Source organism: Mastigoproctus giganteus, chromosome 14 (genome assembly GCF_048544385.1).
Source record: "Mastigoproctus giganteus isolate SK-2022 chromosome 14, ASM4854438v1, whole genome shotgun sequence".
Taxonomy (NCBI): Eukaryota; Metazoa; Arthropoda; class Arachnida; order Uropygi; family Thelyphonidae; genus Mastigoproctus; species Mastigoproctus giganteus.
This window is the reverse complement of record NC_143588.1, coordinates 33,994,772-34,013,760: the sequence shown is the minus strand read 5'-3', so window position 1 is coordinate 34,013,760 and position 18,989 is coordinate 33,994,772. Positions and strand designations below refer to the sequence as shown.

Below are 18,989 nucleotides of genomic sequence, written 5' to 3'. Positions count from 1 at the left end.
GTGATATTTGGAACACACCTAAAGCTAGTCTAAGTGCATTAAGTTGAATTGGATTGAGCAACTGCAATGCTCATTTTCTAGATGAGTCATACATAGGTGTACACTAGCCAGTAGCATTCTTATTTGAGATCTGTACTTTATTACGATCTCTGTACATCATAAGTTTTGTAAATTATATACTGTACATACATGTTTTAGGAGGGTTTATTTATTATCTAATATCAAGCCTAAGAATCAATTAGTGGCATAACAAACTACAATTCTTGATCAGTGTACATTCTGTACTCCTTGCAGAAATTTATATGAATGGTTTTCCATAATTCTATTTCATTTACTGACATTTGAAGTTGTCTTTTGATGGACACACATGACTGATTATGGTGAAGTCATCATTATACTGGAAATGAAGGCAAATGGGCCTGTGATACTGGATTCCATGATTAAAGAGTAACAATACAGCATATCCCATGAAAAAATTTTAATAACTAAGGATGGAGCTTTCAGAGTAAACAAACCCCTTCTTCAGCAAAAGATGTATACAAAATACTAACAAAATATATATGTCTATATTTTATTAGTATTTTGTATAAGTCTTTTGCTGAAGAAGGGGTTTGTTTACACTGAAAGTTCCATACTTAGTTATTAAAATTTGTCACTAGATACACTGTATTGTTACTCTTTATACTGGTAAGTTTCTACAGAATTCAGAATGGTTCTCATCAGAGTGTGTACCCTAACTGAAAAGTGTGCAAAACTAATGACTGACTGAACCTTGTGGTACCCCTCCCTCCTGAATGGTGATTCTGGAGAATATACTTTGATAACGGACCTGAAGGGTTTCCCTCAGTTGTAGGGCATATATGTCTCAAAAAGGATGCCAAAGTGACTTCTTTTCATCATAGTTTGAAATCACAGATACTACGGGCAGTGGCTGAGTATCATTTTCTCCAAAGTCTTACTCAAGCAGCTAGTGAGCAAGTAGTCTATAATTATATTCCACTTAAGACTGGGTATAGCCATTTGATTGGCACCAAGAAATTAGGAAAATAATGTTCGACAAAAATTTGAACTCCATCATTCAGATGCTTTAATATTGGGTGATAAAATACGTCAGTTATTCAATATTAGATTATTTGAAATTAGCATTAGCATTAGTAGAGGCATTTGATGCAAGAAAGCAAGCTTATGCAGCATCAGCCAAAAAAAAAAAAAAAAAAAAAACCCACTTCCACTTCACCCCTCTGTTCGTTCAAAATACCTGTCCAGCTGAGCCTTAAACTTATTTAGGCTATCAACCTCCACTACAAGGGATGGAAGTCTGTTCCACCAACCAAACACCCGCTGGCTAAAGGGAAATTTCCGCACATCTATCCTACATCTGTCTTTCCTCAATTTGAATTTATGCCCTCTCAGGTGATTATTCTGAGCTAGAGGAAGAATCCCATCAGCATTGAGCATGCTCAAACCATTCAAGGCTTTATACACCTCTATCAGATCACCTCGCTGGTGCCTAGTCTCCAGACACTGTAATTTGCAAAACTTAAGCCTTTCTTCATAAGAGCAACCCTTTGTTCCATTCACTAATCTTGTTGCCCTTCTTTGCACTCGTTCCAGCAGCTCTACATCCTTCTTGAAATGAGGCCTCCAGACCTGTATACAGTGCTCTAGGTGTGGCCTGACCATTGCCTTATACAAGGGAATAATCACCTCCTTATCCCTGCTGGAAAAATTCCTGTATATCATTGACAATACTCCATGAGCTACACTTGCAGCCCGTCTGCACTGCTCAGAGAACTTCATATCTGCCTGCACAACCACCCCCAGGTCCCTTTCATTCTCTACCACTGTCAGTGTAGTACCACAGAGTTGATACGTTGCTCTGGGGTTGCTGTTTCCCATGTGTAGTACTTTACATTTGTCAATGTTAAACTTTATTTGCCACATCTCAGCCCATCTGCTCAACCTTTCCAGATCCTGTTGCAGCAGCATAGTGTCAGTAGTGTCCTTGACAACCCTGCCAACCTTTGTATCGTCTGCAAACTTGGACATTAAGCTTGATATACCATCATCGATATCATTTATAAATACAGAAAACAATAATGGACCCAACACTGAGCCCTGAGGGACTCCACTAATAACATTAGTCCACGATGAGCAGTGTCCATTGATTACCACTCTCTGTCTTCTCCCCCTCAACCACCCCTTTATCCATAGCAGCAATTTGCCTCCAATGTCACACTGCTCCAATTTGTGTAGCAGTCTTCCATGTGCAACAGTATCAAAAGCCTTTCTAAGATCCAAGTATATAATATCAAAGTTATTCCCTGCATCCAGTTCTTTTGTGACTGCATCATAGTATCCAATCAAATTGGTCAGGCAAGACTTCCCCTTAACAAAACCATGCTGTGTCCGAGCTATAACTGAAGTCTTGTCTAAATATGGGACATATTTTTATATCTTTACCATATATTGACTAACAATATAGGGTTTTATAAGCATTTTTACATGGATTATTTGAAATGTGTCTACAATGAAATTCGAAGTCTGAATCAGGTCCTGCAAACAGTTTTGATGGTGACTTGATTATTAATGTCACGATGTGCCAAGATTAAACAGAAAGTCATAAGTCAAAAGGTACCTAGGTCATTATATCAAAAAATTCATAAAGAAAATCAATAAACTTTGATAAAAAGAAACAAATAAATAAAAAGGTGATATATGTGTGGACATCTGTACATCTGTGATTTTAAAATCAGTATATTACTGATTTTTAAATCACGCATTTTATATTTTTTTAAGAATTTAAAAATTTCCCAAACAGTTTCTTTGTCAGTGAATATCATTTAACTCAATGTATAAGGTATAAGGCTAAGCCAAATGGTAAAGAGATAAATATCATGCGTAAATAAATTTGAGAAATTCAATAAAACTATGCTAATTGTTGGCTGTCAGGAACATTTCCAAAGCTTTAGTAGAAAGATTATCAAGGCAACCTGCTTTGGGATTGCAGATGAAGTGATTTCAATTAGGATCAGATCATCATTTCTGATATTAACTAAAACATCATTACAGCAACTGTAACCCTTGTGTTCTGATTAACCATTTGAATGACTCGTTCAAGATGAGTAACTTGTGACCTTGCCCTTAAAGCAGCATCTTCAAGAATTTTGCACAGCTCCCCAACTGTGGCTTTTGAAGTGTTAAACCTTAATCCCAGTTAACCAAAAAAAAATCTTGTAGGATTATTTTTCAAGTTGGACAAATGCTTTCATCTGCACTTATGCTTGAGGGTACTCTAGTCATTTGTTATCCTTAACCAAATGATTGTGATTTTTCTTTTTGGCCCGGCACTTTGTGCATTTGGAGTGTCTTGTTTATGAGGACAGTCCATTGACTGTCCTCATAAACAATGAATTTGTGACCAGCCTCTGCACTATGCCCATATGTAGTTTCCCATGCAAAAAAAAAAAAAAAGTTATTTCTGTTTGACCAAACTAACATAAATATATTTTTGGAAGGTTTGAATATTCCTAAATCTTAAGGAGACCTCAATTATCTTATTTTTTTTTACTCTTATTTGTTGAAACGCAACAGGCACAGGGTTGTGATTAACATTTACTCTTCAGATTGGGCTAAATCAGATTTGAGGTCCATTTAAGAATAAGTGCTGGGTTTGTTGTTATTTCTGATTTCCTAAACAACACTGAGGAATAGAGCACATGATGCCAAAATTCACAAAGAAAATGCAAGGAAGAACAGACCACTCCCACTTTCAAATGACTCTGATAGACTTCAAGATTATTACAAAAGTGGCAAGTACATTTTAATGCTGTTTGTTTGTTATTTGGTTTTTAGGAGCATTAGCAACTAAGGCCATATTGCTCCGGGATATGCGGTAGTCATTCCCTGACCTTTCCGTATTTGGTGGTGACGGGTTCGAACCCCGGTCTAATCAAGAAGCGTGTGCTACGCACTGCTGCTGCTGCTCCTTCCCACCTGGCTACGGAGGCGCTTTTAATGCTGCAAAATGTTTGAAGTTATCCAAGGTTCTACACTTGGATAACTCCAAAACAGCTGAATTAAGATAGTAAAAGAGACACATGGAGATATGAATCAGGCAGATATGAAGTTCTTTGCAAAGTGTAGGCTGAGTGCGAAGAGAACCTGTGGTGCCCTATAAATGATTTATCTAACCATTTGCTTAGAGAAATAGGGAGGTTGTTCCACTGTGATCAGACCACACTTGGAATATTGTATCTAAGTACAGAGACTATATTTAAAAAAACATCAAGCTTTGTGTAAAGGTCCAGAGATGGGCACTGTGGTAATTGATAAGATTGGAATGAGAAATGATCAGAAAATTTGTGAAATCCAAATCATAAAGTTAATTTATCCTTGACAACTTCATAGAATTTGATTCTAACTGTTACATTAACAGTGCTGGTCATCCACATATATCCAAGAGTGTTATTGTTATATGTTATCTTCCAATCACTAATAACCGGTAGTCTTTTATCCAATTATTTACAACAACAGCAGCAGCAGCAGCAGCATGTCATTTTCCTAAGCACAGTACATGTTCATAATTGAATATCCATGATCCCTGGATCTTTATCGTTTGAATTACCTTAACAAAGTGGTTTTGTATACACTAACAATTTTCACATATCAAAGAAATTAAAATTCATTATAAAAACAGAAATTACAATGATCACTGTTCAAACACTATATCAAGAAAAATGCATGGGATACATAAATTAATGGGTGACATGGAAGCCTATGATATATATAAGCTGGTCTGTAACCAAGTCACATAGGAGATTAGGCAGGCAGAGGAAGATTATGAGAACTTTTTGGCAAAGGATGCAAAGAAAAACAGCAAAGAGTTCTTTATCTATGTAAACTCTAGAAGAAAAGGGATGAATCAGATTGGTCCACTGGATATTGATGGTTCAACTGTTGATGATCCTGCTCAGATAGCTGACAAACTGAATGAGTATTTTGCATCTACATTCACACATGAGGAGTTATTTGGGGAGGGGAATGTCAGAGGTGAATTAAACTCTGGCAGTGAGCTAGATGAATTTGTAATAACTGAGAGGAAAGTGGAGGAGAAATTGTTGAAGATAAACATAAGAAAGGCACCTGGGGTGGATGGAATCTATCCAGTTATATTAAAGGAGACGGCAAAGGAAGTAAGCAAACCCTTAGCCATAATTATGAGAGCTTCCCTGGACTCAGGGGAGGTACCCATGGACTGGAGATGTGCAAATGTGACCCCAATCCACAAAGGATGACCAAAGGGGGAGACAGGTAATTACAGACCTGTTAGTTTAAATTCTGTTCCAGGAAAATTAATGGAGGCACTGGTTAAAGAAGCATTGCAGGATCATCTAGACAAGACTGAATTCAGTTACAGCTCAGACACAGCATGGGTTTGTTAAGGGGGAGTCTTGTCCGACTAATTTGATTGGATACTATGATGTAGTCACAAAGGAACTGGATACAAAGAATAACTTTGATATCATATATTTGGATCTTAGAAAGGCCTTTGATACTGTTGCAATGGAAGACTGCTGCACAAATTGGAGCAGTGTGGCATTGGATGCAGATTGCTGCTATGGATAAAGGAATGGTTGAGTGGGAGAAGACAGAGAGTGGTAATCAATGGACACTGCTCTTAGTGGACTAATGTTATTAGTGGAGTCCCTCAGGGTTCAGTGTTAGGTCCATTGTTGTTTTCAGTATTTATAAATGATATTGATGATGATATATCAAGCTTAATATCCAAGTTTGCAGATGATACAAAGGTTGGCAGGGTTGTAAAGGACACTAATGACAGTACGCTGCTGCAACAGGATCTAGAAAAGTTGAGCAGATGAGCTGAGCTGAGAAGTGGCAAATGTAGTTTAACATTTACAAATGTAAAGTACTACATGTGGGAAGCAGTAACCCCAGAGTAATGTATCAACTCTGTGGCACTACACTGACAGAAGTAGAGAATGAAAAGGACCTGGGAGTAATTGTGCAGGAAGATATGAAGTTTTCTGAGCAGTGCAGATGATCTGCAAGAGTAGCTCATGGTGTCTAGTCAATGATATACAGGAATTTTTCTAGCAGGGATAAGAATGTGATTATCCCCTTGTATAAGGCAATGGTCAGGCCACACCTTCAGTACTGTATACAGGTCTGGAGGCCTCATTTTAAGAAAGATGTTGAACTGTTGGAATGAGTACAGAGAAGGGCAACAAGATTAGTGAATGTAACAAAGTGTTGCTCTTACGAAGAAAGGCTTAAGTTTTGCAGATTAGTGTCTGGAAACTAGGCACCTGCGAGGTCATCTGATTGAGGTGTATAAAACCTTGAATGGTTTGAGCATGCTCTATGCTGATGGGATTCTTCCTTTTGCTCAGAATAATCACCTGAGAGGGCATACATTAAAATTGAGGAAAGGCAGTTGTAGGATAGATGTGCAGAAGTTTGCCTTTAGCCAGCGGGTAGCTGATGGGTGGAACAGTTTGTTTCTTGTTGTTTGTTTGGTTTTTAGGAGCATTAACAACTAAGATCATATTGCTCTGGGGGGGATATGCGTGGTCATTCCCTGTCCTTTCCACATCCTCCGTATTTGGTCATGGCTCGAACCCGGTCTAATCAAGAAGTGTGTGCTACGCGCTGCTGCTCCTGCCCGCAGAGGTGCCCTCAATGGAACAGACTTGCATCTTTTGTTGAGGAAGTTGAGAGCCTAAATAAATTTAAGGCTGAGCTGGACAGGTATTTGGAAAGAGCGGAGGGTGAAATGAGAGTTTTTTTTTTTTTTTTTGGCTGATGCTGCATAAGCTTGCTTTCTTGCGTCATATGCCTCTACTAATGCTAATGCTACATCTCATAAAAGATGGTTGAAAAGAGAGGTGTGCTTATATTTGAGGATACCTTCGACACTTATTATAAATTGCATTTATACTGTAATAATAACAAAGCTTTTTTCACTTTTCATTATATTTATAATAATAACTGAAATAAAAAAAACTGGAAATATACTAGGGATTTTAGAACTTTTGATCCACCCTGTAGTAAAATGAAAAAAATTTCAGTTATGAATGTAATAGAACTAGTAACCATTGTTCAAAAATTATGAGAGAATAATTTTTAGTTAGTTCAAGATTTAGACTAGATTACAGGAAATTTTCTTTTAGCCAGAAAATTCTAAAGTTGAGTACTTCTTAAATTAAAAATGAATAAAATTTATCATTTATAGAAGAAGAAAACCATTAACATCTTATTGTTTCCTTATAGCTGCAGGCAAATGCACAATCAATATTATACATTTGGTATATTTTTACATTTCTATTTCGTATTTCTGTATGTTGTTGTTGTTAGATTTGTTGGAGCATTGGTAACTTAGGCTATAATGCGCCTATATTTTGTATGAAGGTAAGAAATGCAAACAGCGTTTGCATTTCTTACCTTCATACACTGAACTCTGTAATAGCTCCTATACTAATACTCTGTCACTACTACACTGCTCGACAAAATAAAAAAACATATAGAAAATGTAGTGTAGCTTGCCATGAAGCAGCACAAAATTTGATATGGTGGGGTATCATAGAATAATGATGAAATGAGGAGCCAGTGAGAAACTTTGGACATGTCTAAGGGACATATATAGGATTTGTATAAAAATTACCATAAAAGGTCACATTACAGAAGACAAAATATAGTCACATGACATCAGCACAGAATATGACTCTCTCCAACAGCTAAAACAGGCCTAACAGCAGTAAACCATGCTCGAAGGGTGTCTATAAGACTCTATGGCAACAAATCCATTCTTCCACCAGCACAAACCTTACCTCACCAAGTGACTGAGGAGTTGGCTGTAGGGGTGGAATGCAACACCAAGGACACCCCACACATGTTCAGTTGGATTTAAGTCAGGTGATCGTGCTGGCCACAGCAGTCATTATTTATCTTCAGTTTCAAGATATTGCTCCACCACCTGAGTTCTGTGTAGTGGTATTGTCATGCATGAAAAGAAAATCTGGACAAACTGCACCCCTAAAAAGCCACACATGGGGTCTAACGATCTGTTCTCAGTACCTCTGCACAGTTCTGGTATCCCATACCAAAAAACATGAAGAGGGAGTGCAATCGTAGATCATTATTCCACCCATACATGAATGTTACATCCACCATTAGTGTACCTATCTGTTTGTAGCACAAAACAGGACTCACCAGAAAACAGAACAGTACTCCATTTGTCAGGGCTCCAGTTTCTCTGAGCTCTGCGGTGGTTTGCAGTTAATGGTATGCAAACCACTGACGTCCTTGCGTAATCCATTTGAATTGACCCTCCACAGCCCAGTTGGAAATGTTTTCAACCTCTGGCCATAGCAACCTCAAGAAACAGTTGATGACAAGACATAGTAGGGTCAACCAGAACAGACTACTGTTCTGGTTGATGCATCCCTTCGGCAACTTTAGCCATTACAAGAAGAGATGTTCCGTTGCACTGAAAGGACAGAATTCAAGGGATACCTCGTTCCTGGGCAAGGTGACGCAGTCATCCCTCTCGCTAGTGGACGAACCCATTGCTTGGAGGGTATATAGGTACATAGCATCACTGCATTCACATAGATGGTAATTTGATATCAGTAATGAATGATAGTGGATGTCTGACGCATGGGTCGCTCTATAGCAGAGGTGTTACAGAATTTGCACATAACCCCATTCAACAGTATCAATAGTGTATAGAGAATAACATCTCATCGTGGACAGCACTGTGGGCAGAGAAAAGTGGTGAATGAATATGGGCCATCGACATCTGTCTCGCATTGTTTCAGCCAATCAGAGAGTGACAGTGGCACAAATCACCGCCAAATTAAACAAGGGAAATGTCAGAAATATCTCCACCAAAATCATCAGGCAATCATTAGTTGCAATAGGTTATGATAGCTGCCGACCCACCAGAGTCCCATTGCTAACACCACAACGCACAAGTCTATGCCTCAACTAGGCGAAAGAACATTAGCACTGGATCTTGGAGACGGATCTCCTGATCCGATGAGTCCTGTTTCCAGTTATTTCAAGTGTGCGGGGGGGGGGGGGGTGCATATTTAGCAAAAATCGCACGAAGCTATGCACTTGTCATATCGACAAGGAACTGTTCAGGCAGGTGGACAGTAATGGTCTGGGACGTGTTCAACTGGCACACGCTGGGACCTCTGGTATGTCTAGATGCATCTCTGAACGGTCCAGGTTATATGTCCATCCCTTGCAGACCATCTGCATCCCTTCGTGATGATCGTGCACCCACAGGGCAATGGACTCTGCCAGCAGGACAATGCACCTCCCCACAGAGTCGTGGTGACTAGAACATGGTTCAAAGATCATTCCGCAGATTTTACCACCATGGAATGGCCTCCCCATTCACCGGACATGAATCCTGTGGAGCATCTTTGGGATGCTGTGGAAAGGTCCGTTCAAGCTTTGGAGCCTCCACCCAGGAAAGCAATGGAATAATGGACAGCGGTGCAGCAAGCATGGATGGAAATACCTGTGGAATGCTTTCATTAACTAGTGAACTCAATGCCTCACCATGTGACTGCCCTTATCCAGGCAAAAGGTGGGCCTACCCATTACTTGGTAGGTATTCCATGATTTCTATCCACTCAGTGTACTTCCATAATGCTGGGACAACACTGCATAGCACATTAAGCCAATGACTGCCCGGCTTCAAGTCGATGAATGGCCCGTGATCTCAAAGAACCATCTAAACAATGATGACTTGCAATCCTGAGTACTGGAGATGTGGCTATCCCACTGAGCAAGCCAAAAAATGGGTATGATGTGACGTCGTTGCAACCGGTGTTTTTATAAGCGTGAATGATTTTCATAACATGCAGCTCTGTAAGGTGATAAGTAGATTTCTATTGGGTGCACAGATTTTGATATAATAGCTGCCTATTATATCAAATATTCACCTTCAGCAACACTGTCCATAATAAAATTTTCATTTTATACTGTTAATTTTTTTGAGCAGAGTACTACAACTACCACTAGTGCCACCACCAGTATAATGAAAATAATTATTACCCATTTGTTCTTTATTTAATATACTCAAAGTATACTGCAACTTCTCTTCTCCATCTTCTTCTAAGAGGATTTCTGGAATACAAAAATTGAATATGTGGCTAAGTTTTATTGTTATTTACATTCTACATGTAAATTAGTAAAATAATAAGAGGAGTTTACCTCAATATAGTGCGTAGAACACTTCCGTATGATACCCTCCAGAAATTGAAACGGAAAAAATGAAAAAAATCGACAACTTACCGGTACATTAGAGTAAAATATAAATAATTAAATAAACAATTCAAATCAATATAAAACAATTAAAAATCAAATTAACGCAATGAAAAGAATCAAACGAAAATATTCAAAACGATTTTCCTTCCTGAAGCTGACAATGCTTATTTATTCCTGTCATCACGACATATTTTCATTCCTGTGATCACAACATACGGTCGAAAAGCACTGTCAGCTTCAGGAAGGAAAATCGTTTTGAATATTTTCGTTTGATTCTATTAATTGCATTAATTTGATTTTTAATTGTTTTATATTGATTTGAATTGTGTTAAATTGTTTATTTAATTATTTATATTTTACTCTAATGTACCGGTAAGTTGTCGATTTTTTCGTTTTTTCCGTATTAATTTCTGGAGGGTATCATACGGAAGTGTTCTACACACTATATTGAGGTAAACTCCTCTTATTATTTTACTAATATTATTATCAACGTAGAACATATTGAGTAGTACAGCTCTGATTCATACTATCTAATTCTACAAGTAAAATAAATAGACAATCTTAGAATATAAATTGTTTTCTACCCATAAAGTGAAATATAATACAAGCCATCCTATTCTTTTGATATTGTCAACTTGTAATGTCACAGACTTAACAGAATTCTGGATTGGTAGAATTGTATTAATTTATAATATTCTAGCATACAGCAAATACCAATGCCACTAACACTAACTGTTACCAATTGTGATATTTTATTGTAGAAGTTTTATTACTGCTGCACAAATCAACATTTTACATATGTTGATGCTAATATTTAGAATCAGTATTAGCCACATAATGCAAGGAAGCCACAGGCATTTGCTGCACCAACCAAAAAAAAAATAAAATATATATATATATATATATATATATACACACCACTTATGTGCTTCCCTCCTCACATATGTAACTATCCAGACTAATGAATTTCAATAAATTGTCAGTCTCAGCTATCTTTGGAGGTTAATTCTCAGAAACAATCAAAATTTAAATAACATGATGAGATTAGAATAATTTCTACTCTTCAATGATGCAAGGAATTCCACTTCCCCATTTGATGTTCCCCCAACTTATCATAAAAAAGAACATTGCATATCATAAATTTATTCTTAACAAATCACTATCAACTTTCTGCATCTCTTCATTTCATAGAAGTAAAAATAAGTAAAATGCAACAAGAATGGTTTCTGACTACTCAGAAACTTGAATCATCCACGACACCAATACTAAACCCTTCAGGAAACTTCTCAATTCAGCGATGGCGTTATCCTTCAACTCAATATTATTAAGCTCATACAATCAACCAAGTCAATGTGCTAATGGATAGGCTGTTTTATTCAGTAGCATATTTTCTACTAACCCAATGAATCAACCTCAAGTTCAGCTGCTTTCTCTTCCCCAGATCTTGATATCTCAGTCAATCAACAGTACTTTTTCTGGTCAAACTTGAAAGGCCATTTGTAACCTTAGTAACTTGACTGCTCCTGGTGCTGACATTTTACCAATGTTACTCTCTTAAAAAAAAACAAAAACAAAACAAACAAAAAAAAAAAAAAAACGCAGTAATATTGATACTTTTCTCATTGAGTTGTTTAACCTCTACTTAGTATTAGTATTAGTAATGGCTGCATGGTGCAAGAAAGCCTATGGCTTACGCTGCACCACCAAAATAAATAAATAAATGAAAAAACCAAAATAAAACAATGATATAAAAATAAAAAATAAATAATAATTAATAAAAGAAAAGGAAATTAAACCCATCATCCTACAAGCTTCACTGAACCAAAGGTACTATCCAGATGACCTTTGAATTTCCCCAAACTGTCAGCCTCTACCACCCATGTAGGCAACTTATTCCAGTAATTTATAACTCGCTGGCTAAAATAAAACTTCCTGCAGTCCAATCTAAATATTCCCTGTAACTTGAATTTATGTCCCCTAGTTCTAGCATCATTTATAATCTTGACAATTTCATCCTCATTCTTTTACCAATGCCTCTCAGAGCCTTAAACACCTCAATCAAATCTCCTCTAAGGTGTCTGGTTTCCAAACTCTGCAACCCACATATTCAAAGTCTTTCTTCATAAGGACGCCCTTTGGCCGATCTCACCAAGTGAGTTACCCGTCTTTGCACCCTTTCACCCTTTGCTTTTCTTTAGGTGCAGTCTCCATACTTGAACACAGTATTCCAAGTGTGGTCTAACAAAAGCCTCATATAATGGGATTATCACATCCCTATCTCTACTTGCAAAAGTTCGATAGATCATCGATAGAACACCATGGGCCTTCCTTGCAACCTGTTTACAAGGCTCAGAGAATTTAATTTATTTATTTGTTATTTGGTTTTTTTTTTTTTTTTTTTTTTTTAGGAGCATTAGCAACTAAGGCCATATTGCTCTGGGGATATGCGGTGTTCATTCCCTGACCTTTCCGCATCCTCCATATTTGGTGGCTCACGGGTTCGAACCCCGGTCTAATCAAGAAGCGTGTGCTATGCACTGCTGCCCCTGCCCACCTGGCTACGGAGGCACCTCAGAGAATTTCATGTCTGACCTTAATGTAACACCCAATTCCCTTTCCTCCAGTACTGGGTTTAGTTGAACTCCACCAAGTGAATAAGTTATTTTGGGATTACTGTTTCCGATGTAATACCTTACACTTTGTTGGATTAAAGCATAGCTGCCATTTTTCTGACCATTCCTGAAGTCTATCTAGGTCTCTCTGAAGAAGCTCAGCTTGACAGTGATCATTAACTACTCTACCAATTTTAACATCATCTGCAAATTTAGACATCACGCCCTCTATCCCTTCATCGATGTCGTTTATGAAAATTAAAAACAACAGTGCTCCTAATACTGATCCTTGGGGAACCTCACTTCTTACATCAACCCAATCTGAGGAATAGCCATTTATCACTACCCTCTGCCTCCTGCCCTGAAGCCATTCTGCTATCCATCTAAGGATTTTCCCAGTGATTCCAACCTGTTCCAGCTTATAAAACAACTACTCACGTGGGACTGAGTCAAAAGCTTTGCTGAAATCTAAATAAACAATGTCAAAATTATTCCCTAAATCCAGCTCGTGAGTGACCCTTTCAAAATAGCGGACCAGATTTGTTAAACGTGATTTTCCATTTACAGAACCATGCTGAGTATCCTTGAGAATTTCAATTCTATCCAAATGAGCCTGAATTCCACACTTGATCATTGCATCCATGATTTTCCCTACCACTGAAGTCAGACCGACAGGTCGATAATTTTCCACTTCACTCTTAGAGCCACCCTTATGTATGGAAGATACACTGGCAATTTTCCAATCCAACAGAATCTGCCCAGAGTCTAGTGATGCTTGCAAAATTAGCCTCAATGGTTCAATGCACTCACTTGCTGCCTCCCTTAAGATTATACGGTATATTCCATCAACTCCAGGAGCTTTACTGGCCGGTAGGCTCGACAGTTTTTTCATTAAATAATCTTGCAAAATTTCAATATCATTAATTACATATTTTTCAACATCGCTCCCACAATTTCCCATTGCCACAGAAGGTTTTTCATTTGTAAATATCGATGAAAAATAACTGTTGAGTTCATCTGCAATGGCAGCTGGTGTATTTAATAATTTTCCCTTACATAAAGGTCCGATCTGGTTTGTCCTGCTCTTCTTGGCATTTACATATGTGAAGAATTCTTTATCCCCCCCCCCTCTTTGCTCTGTTTGCTAGTGATTTCTCATAAACTGCCTTTGCCTGTCGAACCTTTACTGTGGCTCTATTACAGATCATCTTGTAGCTGTTATAGGCTTCAGTACTTTTTATTGCTCTTTCCATGCCACCTTTACCTGCTCAAGTAATGTGGCAACTTCACTATTCATCCAACTTGGAACCCTCCTCGTGGAGTATTTTTTTAATGGTAAATACACATTCAAGGCATCTGTGATTAATGTTTTAAAAGCATACCACAGTTCAATTGTATTCATTCTCTGTGTGATATCTACCCAGTTAATAGAGGCCATGTAGTACCTTAAGGTATCATAATTTCCTTTTCTGAAATTAAAACCCATTCCTTTGCCTTTTACTACTGCTACCTCTCTCTCATCGTCATCCACCATAGAAATCCGTGATCACTTCTTGCTACTGGTTCCTCTACTGTCAGCCCTGTTATGTCATCTGATTCATGTGTGATGATGAGGTCTAGGATATTCTTTTCTCTAGTACTTTCCCTGACATTTTGATACAAATAACAGTCATCTAGTTGATTTAAAAATTTTGTTCCCCATGTCGAGTTTCCTTCCTATTTGCTCCAATCAATTAGAGGCAAATTACAATCACCCATAATAAGACATTGATGCTTACTTGCCCATTCAATTTGCATGTAGAGGCTCTCATCATAATCTTCACAATCACCTGGCCTGTAGATTACTCCCACTTTCGTTATACCTTTTTCTTCTATCTCACACCATACAGATTCTACACTAGCATAGGAAATGTCTGAATCCAGGACCTTACCATTCCAAACCATAAAAATTGGATCTTCTAATAATCCTAAAGTGTTGCTATTCCCAATGTTATGACCAAAGGTCTAGAATCATAGGGTATAATAATAATTTAGTGCTTAACTGTCAGATTCCCAATTTTTATTGATGCCAGAATGTTCCACAGCTTCAAACCAAGTCATCTTCACTTATGACATTTAGTCCATATGGACCAAGGCAAAATAGTTAGCACTCTTTTCCTGGATTTATCACAGGTATTTGTTATAGTAATCCCTTAGATCAATAACTAAATGCCTTCAAAGTCCTTTGAATTTCCACTTTATTTAACTTGTATAGCTTTTCAAATTCTATGAAGAAAATCACCATTCGTTTCAGATTACAGTCTGTAATAACTTGAAAATCTATAAAGCTATCTCCTCTTCATGGACTTCACTACACACAAAAGAAGTATGACCTTCACCTGTTGTAAAAAGTAACATTGCAAATTCTGTCAAATTTTCTGATGACCAAAGCATGATAGCAAAGCTAGAACCATGCAAGTCTGTTATTGACTTAGGCATATCTGATTTACATAGTATGGATACATATATGCAACACTGCCTGTCATGGCCACAAGGCCAGTAAATAACAAGTGTGGATGAGGCTAACCAGTAGAGCACAACACTAAGACACACACATCAAACCAGGGTAGTCTCAATATACTGAAAATAATAATACTGGTGTGTGTGTTAATTATTTAAATGCTATGACAGGGAAGAGTACATGGATAAAATACGCACAGAAGGTAAAAACAGATTTAACAATATGGACAATTAAGTATAAATAAAATTTACATGCCATTTGCCACGTATGTAAAATATGCATGATAAGAGCTCATAGATGAAGAAAAGTGAGGAGCGAATAGTTCAGGATCTGTAAATATCGTACTCATCATCATCAGCGCAGGATGAAGGCCTCTCCAGCAACTTTCCAGTTCCTTCTGTTTTGAGCACTGGCCATCCATTTACTACCCACAAACTCATGAATTTCATCTATCCATCTCTGTGATTGTCTTCCAGGTTTTCTTCTAGCTCCTCTTGGGTACCATTCTGTTATTTTCTTAGTCCATCTGTCATCATGTCTTCGAGCTATGTGTCCTGCCCAAGACCATTTTAGTTCTTTAGTTTTGATAAGAATGTCCTTTACTTGAGTTTGATGCCTAATCCATGTGTTTCTCTTTTTATCTAACAGTCTGATTCCCAATATAATTCGTTCCATTCTTCGCTGTGTAGTTCTCAGCTTCTCTTCCATTCTTTTGATGAGTGCCCAAGTTTCACTTCCATAAGTCATGGCGAGGAGTATACATTGATTCATTATTTTATGTTTCAGACAAACTGGGATATTGCTCTTCAGTATGTGACTATATTTCCTGAATGCTATCCATCCAAAATTTATTCTTCTCTTTACTTCCAGCCATTTATCATTATATAGCTAATAACTTGTCCCAGATAAGTATATGACTCCACCTTTTCAATTACTGCTCCTTCAATCATTTTCTCTTTCTGTGGCATACTTGTTCTTCATTACTTTTGTTTTAGCCATATTCATCTTTAGTCCAAAATCCTTACTAACTGTACATAACTGATTAAGATTTTCCTCTAATTCTTTGGGATTGTGGCTTATGACCACAATGTCATCGGCAAATCGTAAATGGTTTAGGTACTCTCCATTCACATTGACTCCTTTCTGCAACCAGTCTAATCTTCTGAAAGCTTCCTCAAGGGCAGCAGCAAACAGCTTCGGAGATATTGTGTCTCCTTGTCGAACTCCTTTCGCAATTTTAAATTTCCTACTGTGTTTGTCTAGTCTAATAAAGGAGGTAGCACTCTCATATATTTTCTTCAAAATCATAATATATGGGGTACCTATGCCTTGTCTTTCCAGTGCCCGAAACATTGCCTTATGCTGTATGGAGTCAAATGCCTTTTCATAATCCACAAATGCCAGGCAAAATGGTGTTTTATATTCATTTGCTTTCTCCATTAGCTGTGATATTACGTGAAGGTGATCCATAGTTGAGAATCCTGTCCTAAAGCCAGCTTGCTCTTTCGGTTGAATCTCATCAAGTATTCTTTCTAATCTGTTAGTAATGACCCTTGTGAACAACTTGTAGATGTGGAATAATAAGCTAATTGGTCTATAATTTCCAATTTCTGATTTATCTCCTTTCTTATGCAGCAAAACTATGATTGCATTATTCCACTGCTTAGGCGCCACACCTTTTCTAATCCACTTTGTGAAGAGCCTTGCCAGTTCTTGTGTTATGTCTCTTCCTCCCAATTTTAACAACTCTACAGTAACTTCATCTTCCCCTGGTGCTTTCTGATTCTTCATTTTCTTCAATGCATGTTCTACCTCATCAGGAAGAATATCGGGTAGGTCATATGTGTTGCTACTTTGCAATCCATCTTCCCCACTTCTGGCATCATTCTCTCGCTCCTTGTATAATTCTCTATAGTAGTCTTCTGCTATTTGAATTATGCCTTCTCTGCTGTTTATAAGTACACCATCGCTATTCTTCAGTTTCAGTATCATTTGTCTTTCTGTATTACTGCTCATGGCTGCTGATTTAAATCCTTTGTTTTCCCTTAATGCTTGTTCTACTTTTCTTGTGTTAAATCTTCTTATGTCCTCTCTGAGTCTCTTTCTAATTGCTTTGCATAACTCAGTATACTCAATTTTCTCCCTTTCATTTGTCGTCTTCGGTTCATCATGACAAGTGTTTCTTGACTAATTTTTTCTTCTTTGGATTTCTTTTTCCCTATAGGTTTCTTGGGCTTTATCACTTTCAGGAAGTTGTAATATTCCTCGTCGATATCTTGATGCTGAGCAGTCTGCAGAAGCTCAAACTTGTTCTTAAGTTCCAGTACATACTGCTTTTTCTCCTCTTCTGTTATCTCAAAGACCTTTGTATTACTTACTCGAGTCAGTTTTTTCCTTTCCTTTCCTACATCTACATCAAGTGTACATCTTACCATTCTGTGATCACTTCCAACATTTACCTTATTCAGGACGGTAACATCATTCACAATATATCTTCTGTTAGTGAAGACGAAGTCAATTTCATTAGTTGTTAATCCATTTGGACTCTTCCATGTCCACTTTCTGTTCACCCTTTTCTTGAAAAAAGTGTTCATTACTGATAGTCCTTGAGATTCTGCAAATTCCACAAGTCTTTCACCTCTTTCATTTCTTTCACCAATTCCAAAATTTCCTATAGTTCCCCTTTCTGCGCTGTTTTGTCTTTTTTCAACCTTAGCATTGAAGTCCCCCATAATAATACTGTAGTGGGTTTTCTGCTCATCTAGATGTCTCTCAATTTCGGTGTACATTTCTTCAACCTCTTCATCATCATGGCTTGATGTTGGTGCATAAATCATATAATCTTTAGCTTGTACCTCTTAGAAATCTTGAGTATTAGTTTTGACACCCTTGGTGATGTACTTTTGAATTCCAAAATGTTGTTTTTAAAATCTTTATGGACCAGAAACCCAACTCCACCTTCACTCCTTTCACTGTTTCCATTGGTGTACAGCAGATTTCCACTTGATAAACTTATAAGTGATTCATTTCTTCTTCTTGCTTCAGCCAAACCGATGATATTCCAATTCACATTTTCTAATTCCTTTTCCAGCTCTAATATCCTGTCTTCACCGATGAGTGATCTTACGTTATAGCAGGCCAAGTTCAGTTTCCGTGCATGGCAGCCTGGTCATACCCAGAGATTCTTAGCACCCTCTGCTTCCACTCTGATCCTCTAGCTACCGTAAGAGGGAGAGTGAAAGCTGCTGGGGGCTGAGGGCCATTTGTATTGTTGTGCTGTCATATGCTGGAGGGTTTGGTCTTTTCCTCTTCACGCTGACCAGGCATCTTGAAGAGAACCACTCTACACATTCGTTGCCACCTAAATGACGTAACAGGGCTTACCATCGAGAAGGTGTGCATGAGTGGATTTTAGGGAGGCGGGCCAACCGGACTTCTCCTAAATCTTCTGTAAAAGAGAGATATTGGATCCATCAGTGTTTTAGGCTGAGTGTCCGATAACACACTGGATACCTGTTCCCCTCTAAGCCCCTTAACGCCTAACTTTTTATCACTGGTGCACTTGTAACAAC

At 37.8% G+C, this 18,989-nt stretch overlaps 1 protein-coding gene across 4 annotated transcripts in view; it reads right to left on the bottom strand.

Moving 5' to 3' along the window:
* LOC150075057 (transducin beta-like protein 3) overlaps positions 1–18,989 on the bottom strand; it is a 472,089-nt gene that overhangs the window by 70,393 nt on the left and 382,707 nt on the right. For all 4 annotated transcript variants that reach the window (XM_090388931.1, XM_090388932.1, XM_090388933.1 and 1 more), the window contains one exon: positions 10,093–10,164. In XM_090388931.1, coding sequence (XP_090245057.1) covers positions 10,093–10,164 — 72 coding nt within the window. The remainder of the gene's footprint in view (positions 1–10,092; positions 10,165–18,989) is intronic.